This window comes from Salmo trutta, chromosome 16, assembly GCF_901001165.1.
Source record: "Salmo trutta chromosome 16, fSalTru1.1, whole genome shotgun sequence".
Classification (NCBI taxonomy): domain Eukaryota; kingdom Metazoa; phylum Chordata; class Actinopteri; order Salmoniformes; family Salmonidae; genus Salmo; species Salmo trutta.
This window is the reverse complement of record NC_042972.1, coordinates 29,041,478-29,061,060: the sequence shown is the minus strand read 5'-3', so window position 1 is coordinate 29,061,060 and position 19,583 is coordinate 29,041,478. Positions and strand designations below refer to the sequence as shown.

The following is a 19,583-nucleotide window of genomic DNA, read 5'->3' as shown; positions in this document are numbered from 1 at the left end:
CATGATAATGCCACCCCCGTGCTTCACGGATGGGATGGTGTTCTTCGGCTTGCAAGCCTCCCCCTTTTTCCTCCAAACATAACGATGGTCATTATGGCCAAACAGTTCTATTTTTGTTTCATCAGACCAGAGGACATTTCTACAAAAAGTATGATCTTTGTCCCCATGTGCAGTTGCAAACCATAGTCTGGCTTTTTTTATGGCGGTTTTGGAGCAGTGGCATCTTCCTTGCTGAGCGGCCTGTCAGGTTATGTCGATATAGGACTCGTTTTACTGTGGATATAGATACTTTCGTACCTGTTTCCTCCAGCATCTTCACAAGGTCCTTTGCTGTTGTTCTGGGATTGATTTGCACTTTTCGCAACAAAGTATGTTAATATCTAGGAGACAGAACCTGTCTCCTTCCTGAGCGTTATGATGACTGCGTGGTCCCATGGTGTTTATATTTGTGTACTATTGTTTGTACAGATGAACGTGGTACCTTCAGGTGTTTGGAAATTGCTCCCAAGGATGAACCAGACTTGTGGAGGTCTATAATTGTTTTCTGAGGTCTTGGCTGTGTCGTGTCTTAGAATATGCCGGATTAAGTGATATGACATGCTATTCTATGAAATCATTTCTCTGTAATTAATATTACCTGATTAAGCTAATCAGGTAAATAATTAACTAGAAAGTCAGGGCAACACGATAGAATGTTTATAGAGCTGTTATCTTCCGAATAAACTCTTAAAGACCTGGTAATCATTTACATCAATAGCAGTCAATATTTAATCGTCACCTTGTTTAGTCTCATCTGAAAGTTGTAAATTCTTGGCTTAGTCTCATCTGAAAGTTGTAAATTCTTGGTTATCTTCACAAACCCTGGCTAACAAGTTGAATCAGCAATACAAAATTTGGTTTAATTATTTATTTAGTAAATACCTAAATAATCACACAGAATTACATATACACAGAATGTATCATACATTGAATACAAATGATGTCATAAAGAAAACGTCCCTGGTGGACGGAGCCGACATGACGGCTGGTTAAACAAAGGAAAGGGGGTTGGGTATGAATGAAAGAGCGGGAAGACTGAGGAACAAAGGGAGAAGCTATGTCTCTATCGGGCCGTAGGCAGCTACTCTATCGTAAATACAGAATCTTATGCATTCTAAATAACCGCCCATTCAGAAAAGAAAAATGCAATAAATATTTACTCTGAGCTGTGCTTCGATCGGTTGGTCGTAGATGGGAGGCCGGGTTGTCCAGCATGGATCTCTGGTCCTCTGAAGACTGTCTAGTGGTGAACTGGAGCGTGGTAGAACGAATACTCTGTCCGTGCGCTCCTAGCCCACGTTTAGCGGGTGGAGGGGGTAGCACTTCTTTAGTGAATAAGAGTTCAAAGTTCATACCAAGTTGCCATACTTTAAGCTCATGCTATATTCTGGCTGGTATAGTTGAAATTCATCCTTCCGGCGTGTAGGTAATCACCTTCACATTGAATTTCGATGCCAATTTCGTTAGGTTCTTGCTCATGTTGGCTTAGTTCTGTAGGTGGTCTTTGTCCTTTCAACGTGGGGACTGCCAGTCCGCACATCCTTGGAACAGGTTATTATCTGAGCCCATTTAACGTAGGACCGTCGCCCTAACGTCCTCGGAACAGAAAGTTACATTTTCTGTGCTTATATAGCATTGGGAGTGAGGGCCGTGTTTCATAGTTTACAACCCATGTCTGTTCACTTGGGCGTGGCCTCTGAGTGAGCAGAGTGGAGTTCTTCTAACAAACTGTTCTCTCATTAAGAAGCTAAAAATTACTTTTCATCTTTTCACAAATAGTTTCATATTTAAACATTTAAATTGCACAACAATTCCATGTGAATCTGATTTTCCAAGATACAGTTTATGTTGTCCTATCATCAGTAATCGTGTCTCAGACGCCAACTGAACTGACATCATATTCATTAAGTCCCAACGCATATTTTCAACTGGTTGGATTACCGAAATATGGTTCCGTTTCCCATCTTTTGATGTCACCAGACTCTCTCTCAATGTTAACAAAGGGATTTTCAATAGTCACATCGGTAGAGTAGAGAAAGGAAAAAGGGGAAAGGTATTTATGGGGGTCATAAACCTCCCCCATCAGTCCAACATCATGACAGCTGATTTCTTTTGATTTTCCCGTGACGTCAAGCAAAGAGGCACTGAGTTTGAAGGTAGGCCTTGAAATACATCCACAGGTCCAATTGACTCAAATTATGTCAATTAGCCTGTCAGAAGCTTCTAAAGCCAGGACATCATTTTCTGGAATTTTCCAAGCGGTTTAAAGGCACAGTCAACTTAGTGTATGTAAACTTCTGACCCACTGGAATTGTGATACAGTGAATTATAAGTGAAATAATCTGTCTATAAACAATTGTTGGAAAAATGACTTGTGTCATGCACAAAGTAGATGTCCTAACTGCCTTGCTAAAACTCTAGTTTGTTAACAAGAAATTTGTGGAGTGGTTGAAAAACGAGTTTTAATGACTCCAACCTAAGTGTATGTAAACTTCCCACTTCAACTGTATGTCTTACTATACTTGTGGGGACCAACAATTGATTCCCATTCAAAATCCTGTTTTCCCTAAACCTAACCCTAAACCTAACCCCTGACCCTAACCCCAACCCTTAACGCCTCTGCGCGTGCGTCTGTCTCTGTGCATGTGTGTCTGTCTCTGTGCATGTGTGTCTGTCTCTGTGCATGTGTGTCTGTCTCTGTGCATGTGTGTCTGTCTCTGTGCGTCTCTGTGTGTGCGTGTCTGTCTCTGTGCGTCTCTGTGTGTCTGTCTCTGTGCGTCTCTGTGTGTCTGTCTCTGTGCGTCTCTGTGCGTGTGTCTGTGTGTGTGTGTGTGTGTGTGTGTGTGTGCGCGCGTGTGCGGAAATGAGTGAGAAGGAGTTAGGGTGGGAAAGATAGTAGAAACTATGAACTTCTGAAATGTTCATGTGTTTACATTTGAATCGTATATATTAAAACCTTAATCTCCTGTATAGTCTATAAGCAGTCCTGTAATAAACAGGTCTGTACCAGTACTGTATGTAGTGGCTGTAGGGCTGGTTTTACTCTGATTCATAGTAGAAAGGCTCATGAGTGTGCAGTAAACTTGGGGTTGATGTGGAGGAGGGAGGGAGGGACTGAAGGGAGACAGAGGAAGGGGATAAGGGGGAGCTGACCTATAACCTACACACCTGCTCACACGCACATGTTTTTCCTCAGAGCCACTGGCTCCATCTTTCCTCTTCCTCCTTTACTGGAAGAGAACTGGCTTCGGTATTCTTCCAAACTGGCCGTTGCACAACTCCGGCTATAGTATCAACAGCGACACACACACGAAACGCAGGCACACGCACAGACAAAATGTGGGCACACCCTCACACAGGCCATTTCTAGCACCACACCACGCATGAACACACACACCTCTCAGTGTAGAACAGCTAAAGTATGTCATATTCAACTGTTGACTGGTGCAGACAGAGGGAGATGCTGATGCTAAGACGTAATGTGCCTGCTGTGTTGTAACAGCGTACCTTACTTTACTCTTCATGTTGTACTGCTGTAACAGTGTCCTCGATTGTACTACCAGTTTGTGGATGTTGATGGATGGGATATTATTGATTGTGTGGATGTTGATGGATGGTGTATTATTGATTGTGTGGATGTTGATGGATGGTGTATTATTGATTGTGTGGCTGTTGATGGATGGTGTATTATTGATTGTGTGGCTGTTGATGGATGGTGTATTATTGATTGTGTGGCTGTTGATGGATGGTGTATTATTGATTGTGTGGATGTTGATGGATGGTGTATTATTGATTGTGTGGATGTTGATGGATGGTGTATTATTGATTGTGTGGATGTTGATGGATGGTGTATTATCCCACTGTGCTACTCACTGTAGAATCCTTGAGCAGTGTGGTGTGAGATGTAGTATACTGTACAGTTCTGAACTAATACCATACGGCATCATACGCTACTACAGTGTAGTCACAGTCTAAGCGGGGTGAGATGTTGGAGTATCATACTGTACTGTATCATATTGTATTATAGAACTCACGGTGCAGGCTGACGGAAATGTTGATGACCCTCTCGTCTGTGAAGCTCTTGAGGTTGGGGATCTTGGCACACTTGAGGTGGGTGGAGGTGGGTGAGTCGCTCACGTGGATCCAGCAGACCTGCTCCTGGGCGTAGAGGAAGTCCATGGCAGTGGTCTGCTTGGTGGTGGTGGACAGCAGGCTGATCGTGGTGCCGCTCAAAGACGTAGCCTGGATGTTCTGACTGTTTGCGATCAGCAGCACCGAGTTCCTTTCTACTGGGTCTTGGAGGAGAGGAAGAGATCGAGGGATGGGAGGAGGGAAGAGTGTGAGTGGACTTTGGAGCAGAGGTTGTCGCGACAAGGTGTAAGGGTAGGCAATCAAAAAAAGTGGTCAACAGCTAGAACGAATCATAGAGTATATGTACAGTACATTAGTTTAAAAGCCCCATGGAAAGTTTCGAGGGGACCGTTCGATAAAATAACGAGGTGAGTGATTGCAGTGGTAGGTCTTAATAATACATACCATTTTTGGCCTTGCAGGAGCGGTTGTCAGGCTGTGGCAGGTAGCCCTCCACACAGCTGCAGGTGTAGGAGCCCTCTGTGTTGGTACATGATTGGCTGCAGGTCCCGTAAACACTGCACTCATCAAAATCTGACCAACACACACAGTAGGTTACACATGGGCCAATCACATCTGGTTAGCCACTGTTAATGCACAAAACCCCTCCAGCTCTTTTTGATGGTCCTTTGAGCTGGATAGGGACAATTGCCCACCAGACTTCAACTAGGTATAGGCCTACTATTTATAAAGTCAGTAGCAGTTTGTCACAATGTCTAGAAGGCTAGAGGTTTTCAGAACTCACCTTTACATGTCTTGCCGTCCAGCCCTATTTCATATCCACTCTTACAGTAACATGCAGTGCCCAACGGAGTCACAGAACAGTTGTCCTGGCAAACCGACAGAGTGCAGTTTGTGGCGAACTCTGTAGAGAGACGGAGGAGGTAATGATATGTTGGGGTCACTTTGAGGAGCAATCAAAAGGCAATGTCTGTAGAAACAAGGGATGGGGTGGAGGAGGTTAGAGGAGGGTGGAGAAGGGGTAGAGCAGAGAGCAGGACCCAGGGAGAGGGTATGGGTATGATGGAGAAATGGGCATTCATGCAAATAAATATCAAAATTCAAAAACATTCTGCAATAATAAGGACATTACATTAAGAAATATTTATCTGCAGATGAGACAGTGAAGTTGTGGGTGTACTTTCATTACTGTCAGTGTGTCTGCTGCCAAATAGCCTACTGGAAGATTGACTACCTCAGCCTTTGTTATGTACAGTAGGTCAATCATTATTCCCTTAGATGTGCCTGTGATCTATAAAAACGTCATAGTCTGTCTATAATGGACATTAAGCCACGCGGAAAACTACAAAACGTTAGTAATTTTATATGCAGGAATCAATAGCCCAGGCTCTCGTCCTAAAGGATATTGTTGTCTGCCGTCAGACCAAGAGCTGGGGTCTTGCCTGTTCCAGCTGTTCTCTCATTTGAGTCTGGAAGTAGCTAGCAAGCTAGCCAATGTTGGCCAGTTAACAGCAGTCAAGCTAGGACAGAACACTCGGATCAACCCTACTCCTCAGCCAGAGCGTCTAGTGCGCACTCTGAACACAGAGCGAAACACTGAATTTACGAACAGACAATCTGACAACGCTCTGAGTTTACAAACACCCAGAGTACACTCTGGCACACCAGATTAAATTTACGAACACACCCGTAGTATAAGCCAGCCTTTAGTGTTGAAATCTTTGGTTGTTTAGTACATAGCCTCACATGTGAATCCTTAAAGAGATGGGTGGGGCTAAAGCTTAAGAGGGTGTGAACGATACTGAATGGGTGTAGACAAAGAAGAGCTCTCCAGTCGGTACCATAACATTCAACAGCCATTTTCTCAAAAGTGAGGTTACAAGTTTATCAACTTTCAAAGCAGAATTACTTTCCCAATGTTCCTCAACTGTAGTGTATGATATACCCTTTTCTAGCTCTGAGTCTCTACTTTTATTGAATGTAAAAAAAATTGCTAAATAAGACCGAATCGAGCCGGTAGTCACATATCATCACTTGTGAATGATGCCCAGTTTAAGGCAAACAGCGCATTCTCTTTTTTTTGCTACTTTTTCAAATCCTAGTCGCACATCTCATGTAGCCTAACCCAAAGGCCTATATGTTTTAATAAGGTTTGTATCACAACTAAAGTGGCCAAATACCTTCTTAAAATGAAGCACATTAATCCGCTTTACAACTGGTGTAGAGCCTAACTGGGGCACACATAAGCAGCGCGTGAGTTTCAAGTTTGGGGAAGATCATTTTCACCATAAAAATGCACCTTTAGAATAAAAGCATTACATGTATAATCACATTTATGGTGTTTTCTTCCTGCGGCCAGGAAATTCGAGGCATTATCAAGTGCTTGTCAAAATGTGAATGAGAGACTGATGAAGTGTGTACAACCTGCGCAAAAAACAAAGCAGAGCTCATCCCTTTCAAGATACTTTTTTTCAAATCCTCATTAGTCACATCATGCAGCCTTAGAATGTATTAGAACATATAGCCCAACATTTGCATCACAACTAAAAGTTACATAACTCTAAATTTAGCATATAGGAGTACCGGTTTCTTTATTAAGCGCTCAACGTAGAAAAGCTGCATGTGCACACTCCCTCAAATCATTTGGAGAAAATATCCTTTATTTTATTCAGCTATGTTCAATTGTATTCTTCATACTATAAAATAATGCCATGGAATTCTAAGCAAATCTTGTCTGCTAAATGAACTAGTGTAGCACTAATCAAACGCCCTCAGGCAGGGCATGCCCGTGCCAAGGCGGACCGCAAATATACACGCAATTAATCATTCAGCCAAACACCTGAATAATGCTGTCACAAGCTCACACCTTGACACAACTCAGTCATCTCAGCTACTTCTCATGGAGTCATGAGTTCTCACCACTACATTTATTTTATTTCACCAGGTAGGCCAGTTGAGAACAAGTTCTCATTTACAGCTGCGACCTGGTGACATCCTGTGGGAAACCCTGTATATGCAGGGCCAGTGTTCTGAGCACAAGCAGCAGAGACAAAACAACAATTGTCACATCAGACTTTGATTATTATTACACTAACTAATGACTCACACTGAGACAACACCTGTTCATGAACACTACCCATCAGAGAGAGAGACAGGGAGAGAAAGCGAGCGAGCGAGCGAAAAGGCGACAGAGCAGTACATTAGAGGGAAACGGAGAGAGAATAGGTCGTGGAAAGAGGAGAACATTGAATATTTAACACAAGTGCAAAACTAAAGTTTCAAACTAAGAGTTTGTTCTTAGAGGTGGTGCACCTAAAATATCTGGTATCCCTGTTTGTTTACCACAGTTCAGCACAGCATTACCACAAAGTAAGAAACACAAATCAGAAGTTTTGCCTGTTGCTGGTGGCTACATAGCTTAATCAAACTTCTAAAAGCTCTGTAGACGCACCATGCAGCAGGCGTAACTTATAAGATGTACCACAAATCATACCACCACCTTAATGTCACTGTGGGGTGTTACAATGGAGGTACAAAAATGCAGACACACCAATAAAGCATACGTCCTCTTGCAGGATAAGGTATATTGGATATCATTCAACAACCACCATGGCTTGGCAGGGGTGCCCAGGAGTGTCAGGCATTCCGATAACAAATCAGGGCACCCCTATTTAAAACACCAGTGCACCCAGAATATTGATGTGAGCACTCTGATAACCGTTAGGAATGTATGAGGGATGCGTACTGCCCTTCCCTGGCATTTGACCCTCTGGGAAGATGAAAGCTGGCCTATGGACACACACACACAAGAACACACACCACTAAAATCCTGAGTTTACACTAACCTGTGGAAATACTAGACTAGAACAACCAAGCTAGTGGGACTGCTTGCTAAAGTCAATGGTTTCTCAACAGGTTTCTGTTGGTTTCTCCAAACAATTTGTACTGGCCTGTTTTCCTATTATTCACTCTTCCACAGCTCCCCACCTTCACTGAATCCTCTTGACTTCCCCTCCTCTTCCCTCTCCTTTACTTCCATATCTATGCATGTGCCTGTGTCTCTGTTTGGCCAACCGAATCAGAATCAGCACGTGGTTTTAGCTAGGAATGCAAAGGTTTAAAGCTTTTGTTGGCACAGTTAATCTGAAAAATAGATAATCTAAGCCACCTAATCATGATTTGAGTGTGCTCCCAGTTGTTTTGGAAAAGCCAGAACACACACGTTTAGAAGTCTGACCTTCATACACTCATATCTAATACTCAACTCTGCTTACAGAACAATATTTTAATTGATGTAATGAGAAAAAAAACAACGTGTGTGATGAGAGATTTGTTTAATAATTTTGCTCTTTAAATGTTTTTAATCATTTTGCAGTTTAATGTGCGTCTGTCTACTACACATTAAGCACATTCAGTTTAATTATAGTAAACCAGGGCCAAGAATAGGAGCAATACTGTAGATCAGAGCTGCCCAACCCTGTTCCTGGAGAGCTACCCTCCTGAAGGTTTTTGCTCCAACCCCAGTAGCACTGTAACTAACCTGATTCAGTTTATCAACCAGCTAATTATTTTAAATCAGGTGCGCTAGATTACAGTTGGAGCGAATATTTACAGGACGGTAGCTCACCAGGAACAGGGTTGGCCAGGCCTGCTGTAGGTAGTTGGACTTGAAAACCCCCACGGGAGTTCATACAACGCTTGGTGGAAAATAAACCAACTCATGTTATTATACTCCCACACGCTTCTTTACATGTAAATCTGCAGTAATCCGTCATAATCATAATCCAATTTTAAAGATGGAGTGTTGTATTTGAAGTGGGCAGCATGCATGTGTACATTAATGTGGGGATAGGAGGATAAGCCTTAGTGCACGGCCATAGAATCAAATCTGCCATGGCCAGGCCATCTCCCCTCCATTGTAGTGCTGGCAAGATTCCCTGCCTGGTTAGAGAATGTATGGGGAGGGTTAGGGTACAAGACACTAAGCTATCTGTACAGGCTACTTAAACGGAGTGAGGGAGTGTGTGTTAAATACCTCTGCAGTGTGGACCCTCATCCCAGCCGTCGGTACAGTCCGGGACCCCGTTGCACAGTTTACTCATGTGGATACACAGCTCTGTCCCCCCACACTGGTACTCATTGGGGGGGCACCGCGAAACATGGCTGTGCGGACCTGAAACACAGACAGGGATAAAACATGATGTAGACCAACAGCAACAAGAAGAATTAGCTGAGGTACTTTTCTTAGAAACCCCAAACATTTTCTACTGGCCTGTTTTCCTATTATTCACTCTTCCACAGCTCCCCACCTTCACTGAATCCTCTTCACTTCCATATCTATCCATGTGCCGGTGTTCTACCACCACCCTTCTTTCAAACATCGCCATTTCAGTCTCCATCACATCCTCTTGATTCTATTTAGACATACCTTGTGCAGCAGTTTTATAGACAAGTTCAACCACAGACAAATGTGCACAACTCTTGGGGGATAAACAGATTCAATTGATCATCTAATCATCAAGCCCTTTATTAAAAATGAATCATGCTTTTCAGTGCTGGGCAAGAACAAAGATGTACACCACAGTAGGTCCCTGGGACGAGGAAGTCCTGCTTAAGCTCAAAAGGCCAGGTAGAGAACGCTACTCTTTTCAACACACTCCATCAACATGGCTTCATTTAATATCAATCTGTTTAAAATGCATAAAAGCCTTCGCCAAGCAAAGGTGGGCCTCTGCTTAGGCTAGTTGTCCTCTTAGTGTACCTAGGTCCCAGCCAGACTCCTGCCCAGAGCTGCTCAGCCAGAGTAGACCAGACCAGGGCTTTGCCCACAAGAGGGTCTTTGTGAATGACAGATTGTATTAGGAACGCCAGTCCAACCACGCCAGTCGACTGACTGTTGTCCAGGTCCAGCCAATCCCTCAGTCTGTCAGTCTATTATTTGTATGAAATCATTGTTTGTGCGAGCGTACTGTAGCATCATGTTCGCAGCGTGCTCATAAATCTGTGGCCAAACACAAACCCCCGGCGGCAGGCTGCTCATGGCATCATGTGTTTTTCTCTGAGTCACCCAGACAGACTGGATGGAACTCTCCTGTTTGTACCGCTCTTTGATTCAGTGCCTTTACACAATACCATGGACATTTCCTGGGCTTAGATAGGGACTTCAAGGAAGACGTAGCAAAGATCAGAAGATCACAAAAACAAAGTTCGCTAACATTGTAGAACAGGGAAGTGAGTGTGTATGGATTATGGTTAAACGGTCCATATCTTCAAACTGCAAACAGAATACAAACATAAATCCTGCTAACTGCCAATTAGCTGCAAGATAAGCCTTAACTGAAACTTAGTGTTGGCCAAAATTTGCATGCTATGATTAGTAAAACATCAAGGGGCAACGTTTTCTTTATAGACATGTGTAAACTGTTCCTCCTTGCTGAATGGTATTCAGATGCAAATGACATTCTGTGGGGTGCAGAACAGGAGAAGACTGGAACTGAACACTCCGTTCTCTTCTCTTAAGGGTCCATCACTCTCCACCCATGCAAAAAAAACTAACTATTGGTCTTGGCAATTTCCACTCCATTTTTAACATCTGCTGACTCATTTAAAAACAATAAGAGAGAGGGCATAATGTGAGAAATAAAAAAATGATGTGAAAAAGAAAGAAATAGAGAGAACAAAAGAAAAAGCGTGAGAGGGGAAAAGGGGATGATGCGGAGGAAGCCGAGTGAACCACACTTTAAAGTTAGCTGGCAGGGCTTTGCTGGAAAGCACACTGCTAATGTGAATCAGACCGAGTCTTTTGTTTAACATTCCCCCGGGTGGAAAGAGCCAGGTTAGAAGAGAAACCCAGGGTAGCAGGAACACCAGAGTTCATGATCTCATTTGGACTCTAGTAGTAACAGTTTTAACACTAACACTGTTGAACTATTTTAAACACTGAAATTGTTTAACACCAACTATTTTCTCACCATTTGTTTTTCGATTACAGACGCACAGTTGACTTTAAATGATGCCGGCCAAAGGGTATTTGTTGTCAATGGGTCTTTGGCACTGCACACACGCATGCGAGCACACAAAATGAACTGTTCTCTGACTATTGGGTTGGGACCAAATGAGAAAAAGCTTAAGGGAGAAACAAGTCAAATAAAAAAATCCTAGGGCCACCATTAACATGATTGTTGGGCTGCCTTTGGGGTAATGCCAAATTACATAAACTGTGTTTATTATTTTCCTCTGGAGCTTGATGGAAGACTGGTGGAGGACTGAAGAAGTGCCATAGAGTGTCCCATGCAGGTTAGAGGGAGGCCTTTACCAGTGACAGTCCTGATAGTACCATAGACATCATATAGTCAGCCACACCAAACACCAGAGCTGTGCTGCTCACTTCTTCCATAGGTCTGGCTGTTTGAATCAATGGTGGCCTTGGGCTGTACAGTACACTGTTCATCCCATGTGTCTAATCTCTCAGCACATCCCTAGACAAACACACATTCCCATATTCATCCTCCATCACAGGCCACACCCAGACCAGAGCTCATACTGTACCATCAGCCCCAGCCAAGCCATTGCTGTCAGAGTCAATGCTTACGTGTCTGCTTGTTGAGACTACAAGAGATAAGTTATGCTAACCAAATGGCCTTCAATGATTCAATCCATATCTACATTTCAGTAGGAATATAACAGATGGGCAGGATTAATCTTCTAGGCAGCTAGCAATTCTAGAAATGCGAGTTCGGCCCGATGACTGTATATATGAATGGACAAAGCCATAGATCACGTGACCCTATTCATTCTTATTGGAAGACTCAATAGCACAAGGAAGTCATTTAAGATGCTGTCTCATGTGGGAGATCTATGGAGACATAACATGCGCTGTTTGAGATACTCCAGGAAGTGAAGTTGCAGGCTAGCTCAGTGCTGCCCCCTCTCATTGAAAATCTGTAATGTAATATAATATTTACACAACATTTTATCCACGAATACAAGTACCAGTCAAAAGTTGGGTCACACCTACTCATTCAAGGTTTTTCTTTATTTTTACTATTTTCTACATTGTAGAATAATAGTGAAGACATAAAAAAAAATGAAATAACACATATGGAATCATGTAGTAACCAAACATTTTTTAAATCTAAATACATTTTATATTTGAGATTCTTCAAAATCGCCACCCCTTGCCTTGATGACAACTTTGCACAATCTTGGCATTCTCTCAAACAGCTTCATGAGGTAGTCACCCGGAAGGCATTTCAATTAACAGGTGTGCCTTGTTAGAAGTTAATTTGTGGAATTTCTTTCCTTCTTAATAAGTTTGAGCCAATCAGTTGTGTTGTGCCAAGGTTTGGGGCATATACAGACGATAACCCTATTTGGTAAAAGTCCATATCATGGTAAGAACAGCTCAAAAAAGCAAAGAGAAACGATAGTCCATCTTTACTTTAAGACATGAAGGTTAGTCAATCCGGAAAATTTCAAGAACGTTGAACGTTTCTTCAAGTGCAGTCACAAAAACCATCAAGCGCTGTGAAGGAACTGGCTCTCACGAGGACCACCACAGGGAAGGAAGATCCAGAGTTACCTCTTCTACAGAGGATAAGTTCATTAGAGTTACCAGCCTCAGATTGCAACCCAAATAAATGCTTCACAGAGTTCAAGTAACAGACATCTCAACATCAACTGTTCAGAGGAGACTGTGTGAATCAGGCCTTCATGGTCGAATTACTGCAAAGACACCAATACTAAAGGACACCAATAAGAAAGAGACTTGCTTGGGCCAAGAAACATGAACAATGGACATTAGACCAGTGGAAATCTGTCCTTTGGTTTGGAGTCCAAATTTGAGATTTTTGGTCCCAACCGCCGTGTCTTTGTGAGATGCGGTGTGGGTGAACGGATGATCTCCGCATGTGTATTTTACACACTAAAGCTTGGAGGAGGTGGTGTTATGGTGTGGGGGTGCTTTGCTGGTAACACTGTCTGTGATATTTTTAGAATTCAAGGCACACTTATCCAGCACGGCTACCACAGAATTCTGCAGCGATACGCTATCCCATCTGGTTTGGGCTTAGTGGGACTATCATTTGTTTTTCAACAGGACAATTACCAAACACACCTCCAGGCTGTGTAAGGGCTATTTGACCAAGAAGGAGAGTGATGGAGTGCTGCATCAGATTACCTGGTCTCCACAATCCCCCTAACTCAATTAAATTGAGAGGATTTGGGAGGAGTCAGACCGCAGAGTAAAGGAAAAGCAGCCAACAAGTGCTCAGCATATGTGGGAACTCCTTCAAGACTGTTGGAAAAGCATTCCAGGTGAAGCTGGTTGAGAGAATACCACAAGTGTGCAAAGCTGTCATCAAGGTAAAAGGGTGGCTATTTGAAGAACCTAAAATATATTTTAACACTTTTTGGTTACTACATGATTCCATATGTGTTATTTCAGAATTTTGATGTATTCACTATTATTCTACAATGCAGAAAATTGTATATATATTTTTTTTAAACCCTTGAATAAGTAGGTGTTCTAAAACATTTGACTGGTAGTGTATAAAATCGAGCACATAGCCATGCAATCTCCATAGACAAACATTGGCAGTAGAATGGCCTTACTGATGAGCTCAGTGACTTTCAAAGTTGCTCCGTAATAAGATGCCACAATTCCAACAAGTTAGTTAATCAAATATCTGCCCTGCTAGAGCTGCCCTGGTCAACTGTAAGAGTGGTTATTGTGAAGTGGTAACGTCTAGGAGCAACAACGGCTCAGCTGCGAAGTGGTAGGCCACACAAGCTCACAGAACGGGACTGCCGAGTGCTGAAACGCGTTGCGCGAAAAAATCTTCTGTCCTCGGCTGCAACACTCACTACTGAGTTCCAAACTACCTCTGGAAGAAATGTCAGCATAAGAACTGTTTGTCGGGAGCTCCATTGAATGTTTAAGTGGCCGGGCAGCTTCACACAAGCCTAAGATCACCATGCGCAAGCTCGCCGCCGTTTGACTTTGGGGCAGTGGGAACGCTTTTTCTGGAGTGATGAATCACGTTTCACCATCTGGCAGTCCGACAGATGAATCTGGGTTTGGCAGATGCCAGGAGAACACTACCTGCCACAATGTATTGTGCCAACTGTAAAGAGGAGGAATAATGGTATGGGGCTGTTTTTCATGGTTTAGGCTAGGCCCCTTAGTTCCAGTGAAGGGAAATCTTAACGCTGCAGCATACAATAACATTCTAGACGATTCAGTGCTTCCAACTTTGTGGCAACAGTTTGGGGAAGGCCCTTTTCTGTTTCAGCATGACAATGCCCCCGTGCACAATGTGAGGTCCATACAGAAATGGTTTGTCGAGATCGGTGTGGAAGAACTTGACTGACCTGACCTCAACCCCATTGAACACCTTTGGGATGAATTGGAACGCAGACTGCGAGCCAGGCCTAATCTCCCAACATCAGAGCCCAACCTCACTAATGCTCGTGGCTGAATGGAAGCAAGTCACTGCAGCAATGTTCCAACATCTAGTAGAAAGTCTTCCCAGAAGAGTGGAGGCTATTATAGCAGCAAAGGGGGGACCAACTCCATATTAATGCCCATGATTTTGGAATGAGATGTTCGACGAGCAGGTGTCCATCTACTTTTGGTCATGTAGTGTATATGCATATATTTCTGGGACACTACAGGCTGCCATTAGCTAGTAAATTATACTTACAACTTCTTCTGTGTGCGATTTTAGAATAAAAATTGGTTCAAGGACCTACATCTGCAAACAATGCTTGCAGAACTGCGGTCTGCCTTGAACTTCCTGGCTTCAATTAGAGGGGGCAGTCCATCTCCCATGGCTGGGACAGGAGTTTTTCCTGACTATGTGACCTGACCTAAGAGTTGTAGTCTATAACTAGGGCCCAGTTTGTCCTGGTGCAGGTCAGGTGGTCAGAAGCCCCAACAATGAGTCACGGCTTTTCCACAGAACAACAGTAGAACGGTACAGTGACTTTTCCAGCCCTCAACAAAGCATTTCTTTTTTTAAGCCTCCATCAAAACAACGGAGTTTCGGGGAGAGTGGCAGATTTCACAGCTTGCACATTGAGACCTTAAGCTTCTTCACATAAGTGGTGTAGTCACATGGTGAGGTGGGGCAAGAGGTGACTGGAGAAGTGGGGCCATTGTTTGGGTGACACAAATTGGCCTGTGGCCCTCAGCCGTACGGTAAGCCCCGGTAAGACTGTACATTAGCAGCGTCACATGTGGAGGGTGACTTTGGGGTTTGGCTAGATCCTGGGCCATTATTAGTCAACCAACTGTAAACTGCATCACCATGCTCTGCTCTTTTGTAGCTTCACTTCTAGAGTGAAAAAGAGAGGCAGTGCTTTCAGGGGCTGAAGCAAAGGCCCATGTTCTGGGGTTGGCCCTGAATGTCACTGAACCCAAATGGCCTGTTAGGCTGGCTGCTGAATGTGATTTTCCATTCAGTGCTGCCTGCAGCACGCCTCATGTCCTCGCTCGCTCAACAACACAATGTTCAGTACTCTCCAAACAAACAAAGCAGCATCCACATAAGGGAAATAAAGTGCCTTCAGAATGTATTCAGACCCCATGACTTTTCCACATTTTCTTACGTTACAGCCTTATTCTAAAACGGATTAAATGCATGTCAGAGTAAAAACCAAGCAATGAGATCAAAGAAATTGTCTAGAGAGCTCCTAGACAGGATTGTGTCGAGGAACAGATCTGGGGAAGGGTACTAAAACATTTCTGCAGCATTTAAGGTCCCCAAGAACACAGTGGTTGCCATCATTCTTAAATGGAAGAAGTTTGCAACCACCAAGACTTTTACTAGTGCTGGTCGCCCGGCCAGGGAGGTGACCAAGAACCAGATGGTCACTAACAGAGCTCTAGAGTTCCTCTGTGGAGAAGGGAGAACCTTCCAGGAGGACAACCATCTCTGCAGTACTCCACCAATCAGGCCTTTATGGTAGAATGGGCAGACGTAAGCCACTCCTCGCGTGACAGTTTGACAGCCTTTTGGAGTTTGCCAAAAGGCACCTAAAGACTCTCAGGCCATGAGAAACAAGATTATCTGGTCTGATGAAACCAAGAATGAACTCTTTGGCCTGAATTCCATGCGTCACGTCTGGAGGAAACCTGGCACCATCACTATGGTGAAGCATGGTGGTGGCAGCATCGTGCAGTGGGGATGTTTTTCAGCGGCAGGGACTGGGAGACTAGTCAGGATCGAGGGAAAGATGAACAGAGCAAATTACAGAGAGATCCTTACTGAAAACCTGCTCCAGAGTGCTCAGGACCTCAGACTGGGGTGAAGGTTCACCTTCCAACAGGACAACGACCCAAACACACAGCCAAGACAATGCAGGAGTGGCTTAGGGACAAGTCTCTGAATGTCCTTGAGTGGCCCAGCCAGAGCCCAGACTTGAACCCGATCAAACATCTCTGGAGAGACCTGAAAATAGCTCTGCAGCGACACTCCCCATCCAACCTGACAGCGCTTGAGAGGATGTGCAGAGAAGAATGGGAGAAACTCCACAAATACAGGTGTGCCAAGCTTGTAGCATCAAACCCAAGAAGACTCAAGGCTGTAATCATTGCCAAAGGTGCTTCAACAAAGTACTGAGTAAAGGGTCTGAATAATAATATAAATGTCATATTTAATACATTTGCAAACATTTCTAAAAACGTGTTTTTGCTTTGTCATTATGGGGTATTGTGTGTAGATTGATGAGGGTAAGAAAAATAATTGAATACATTTTAGAATTAGGCTGTAACGTAACAAAATGCCTTGCTGTTTTGACGAGGCAGGACTGGACACAAAGATGACCATTGTAGAGGGTGCGCTGTGCTTCGTCCGTAGGAGGGCTGACCAGCTGCATGGCCACAGTGGCCGACTTCATTAAATAGCCGCTACACACACACACACACACACACACACACACCAACAAAATACCATGGGAATCATTCAGCCTGCATAAATAAATAAAACACACCACTCTTGCATCTATCCTGATCTTTCACTCAAGAGAATATGCAATATCACACACATATCTTTCAAATAATGAGAGCTATTCCTGAAGTTGTGGTTGGTCTGAATTTGTCTTCTTGGCCTCTTGTTGTGGTTATACAGCACATATTTAGTTCTGTATTCCCACTTCTACATGTGTCTGTGCTGCTACTATTTGACACATTTCATTTGTTTTTCACCCACCCATACAGTTGTTTCTGTCCCAGATAGACAGGGGTGTAGGCCATGGCCTGGCGCAAAAACAAACTGCAGGTTTCTACATTGGTCTGGGCCAGCCTGTAATGACTTCCCTCCCAGAGTTCCTCCCCTTCTCATCTAGACTGTCTCCACCGCCCTCTCCCTTTTCTTCTCCCTCCCTCCCTCCCTGGTTCTACATTTCTCTTATGTTTTGCTTTGTGTTTCTCTCAGAGGGAGAAGCTGACCAAACAGACAAGGCTGCTTTGATTCCCGCTTCTGAAGTGGTGCACAGTAGGAAGCTATCTGCTTTAGTTTTCGAGATGATAGATCTCTGTCGAGGGAGGAGCTGGTTTTACATAGTGTATATTTATTTCTTCTGAACACATTTCCATTTGTTGGCAATGTCAATTCACATGCGCAATCTTTCAAAATACTTACTTTTATATTCACTAGCTGGACAGGCAAAACGCAGCCGAGAACTTCTTTACACTGCTGCTACTCACTGTTTATTATTTATGTATAGTCACTTTACCCCTACATCAAATCAACATTTTGTGGTCAGGTGCCGAATACAGGTGTAGACCTTACAGTGAAATGCTTACCTTCAAACCCTAACCCCCCCAAAAAATAAGAATAAGAAATAAAAGTAACAGATAATTACAGAGCAGCAGTAAAATAACAATAGCAAGGCTATATACAGGGGGTTCCGGTACAGAGTCAATGTGCGGGGGCACCAGTTAGTCGAGGTAATTGAGGTAATATGTACATATAGAGTAGTTGATAACGTTAGAGCCTTGACTCCAGTCATATGTATGGTTAACAAATGCAATCAAATTAAGCAGACGTAATAAAATAGAGTGGTTACTGCAATAGCGTTGCAATTATAAATCGATGATAAGGCAGAGTGATAAATTCACGGAACTCTTAAAAGTGAAATAACATTACCTTCACACGTCTTAATCAGCAGCGTAAATCAGAAGTGAAAGTTTCAATAGATTTTTGGTGGTTTGGGGTTTGTGCCCTCGGCCCCAAGCAATTATGTGCAGGGAGAAGTTGAGTGTCAGCCAAAGTTCATCACATCTCATGCCAGCCAGTCGACATGGGCATGGTTACAGGGATCAGGGTCTAAGAGAGGCAACTCATAGCCAGAGGACCAACACCACCAAACGCCCCCACAAATATAAAATAGACAGTTTGGCTAAAGTGCGAAATTGAATGCAACTGGACGAATCATGGTGAAAGATAATGTTGTTGAAGTGAAGGCAATGGCAAAGCTTTAATGGTGAAGGAGCAGAACAGGGGTGTGTGTGTGGCGTGCCAATGATGGAGCAGTGACTGTGATGAGGAACGGGCTGTCTTGCTGTAGTGAGCTACTGTAGGTTATAGGCCTACTACTGTAGGTTATAGGCCTACATCATGGGCTGGATACAATCAGTCTTCATAACTGGATAATAATTGCTTTATTTGCATGATAAAATTATCGAAAAATAAAAAATATTGTATAGCTGTGATTGAGAAAAGCTCTGCTTAGTCTATAGATGTCCATTCATATTATTTTTGAAAGCCAAAACAACTTCAGGACAACACCTTTGTGGGGTAGAATATTTGGGCAATAAAGTTATGAACAGTAGCGGTCTTAAAGCTTTTATGATGGGCCTAGTAGGAGGACAGGTTATTGGCCATTTGTTTTTCAACCTCGCATGGAGGGATTTTCCCACCCGTTTGTTCTCTCTCATTATCAGTCCTCTGGATACCGTATGTTTTTAAGCTATTCAAATAACTTTGAGATGAAACTCCGTTACGTTCCTTGTTTGATCGGGAGAAAGCCATACATAAAACAATGAAGCATAGCCTTCAGTCATAGTCATAGCCTATCGAATGGAGAGAGAGAGAAGGGAATATAGGGTACTTTTTTTAACACCTAGACATAAGATGGATGCACGGATACTCCTGAACTAACAGAGAAAGAAAGAGAAACAATATTTTCTGACTGGACATTTTGCGCTGCTTTGGTGGAATTCTCCGCTCTGTCTGGCCTACATTCCTCTCTTCCATTCTGTAGGCTACATAAAATATTTATTGAAATAGGCAAGACCAAATAGGAACAGGCAAATTACTTGGAATGTCACCTGTGTAGTGCCCTGCTGTGCACTGGAATCAAGTTTAAAATGGGTTAAACCATCAACGATGGCTGTCAATCATCAATGCTATCGTAATATCGCGTTGCCCAGACCTACTTATGACCCA

General features: G+C 43.3%; 1 protein-coding gene across 1 annotated transcript in view; it reads right to left on the bottom strand.

Moving 5' to 3' along the window:
* The window catches only part of LOC115149800 (low-density lipoprotein receptor-related protein 1), a 170,711-nt gene that overhangs the window by 83,945 nt on the left and 67,183 nt on the right, over window positions 1–19,583 (bottom strand). Inside the window, exons 3-6 of the mRNA XM_029692627.1 lie at window positions 9,167–9,304; window positions 4,916–5,035; window positions 4,576–4,704; window positions 4,074–4,334 (exon numbers count right to left, since the gene is read on the bottom strand). Coding sequence (XP_029548487.1) covers window positions 4,074–4,334; window positions 4,576–4,704; window positions 4,916–5,035; window positions 9,167–9,304 — 648 coding nt within the window. The remainder of the gene's footprint in view (window positions 1–4,073; window positions 4,335–4,575; window positions 4,705–4,915; window positions 5,036–9,166; window positions 9,305–19,583) is intronic.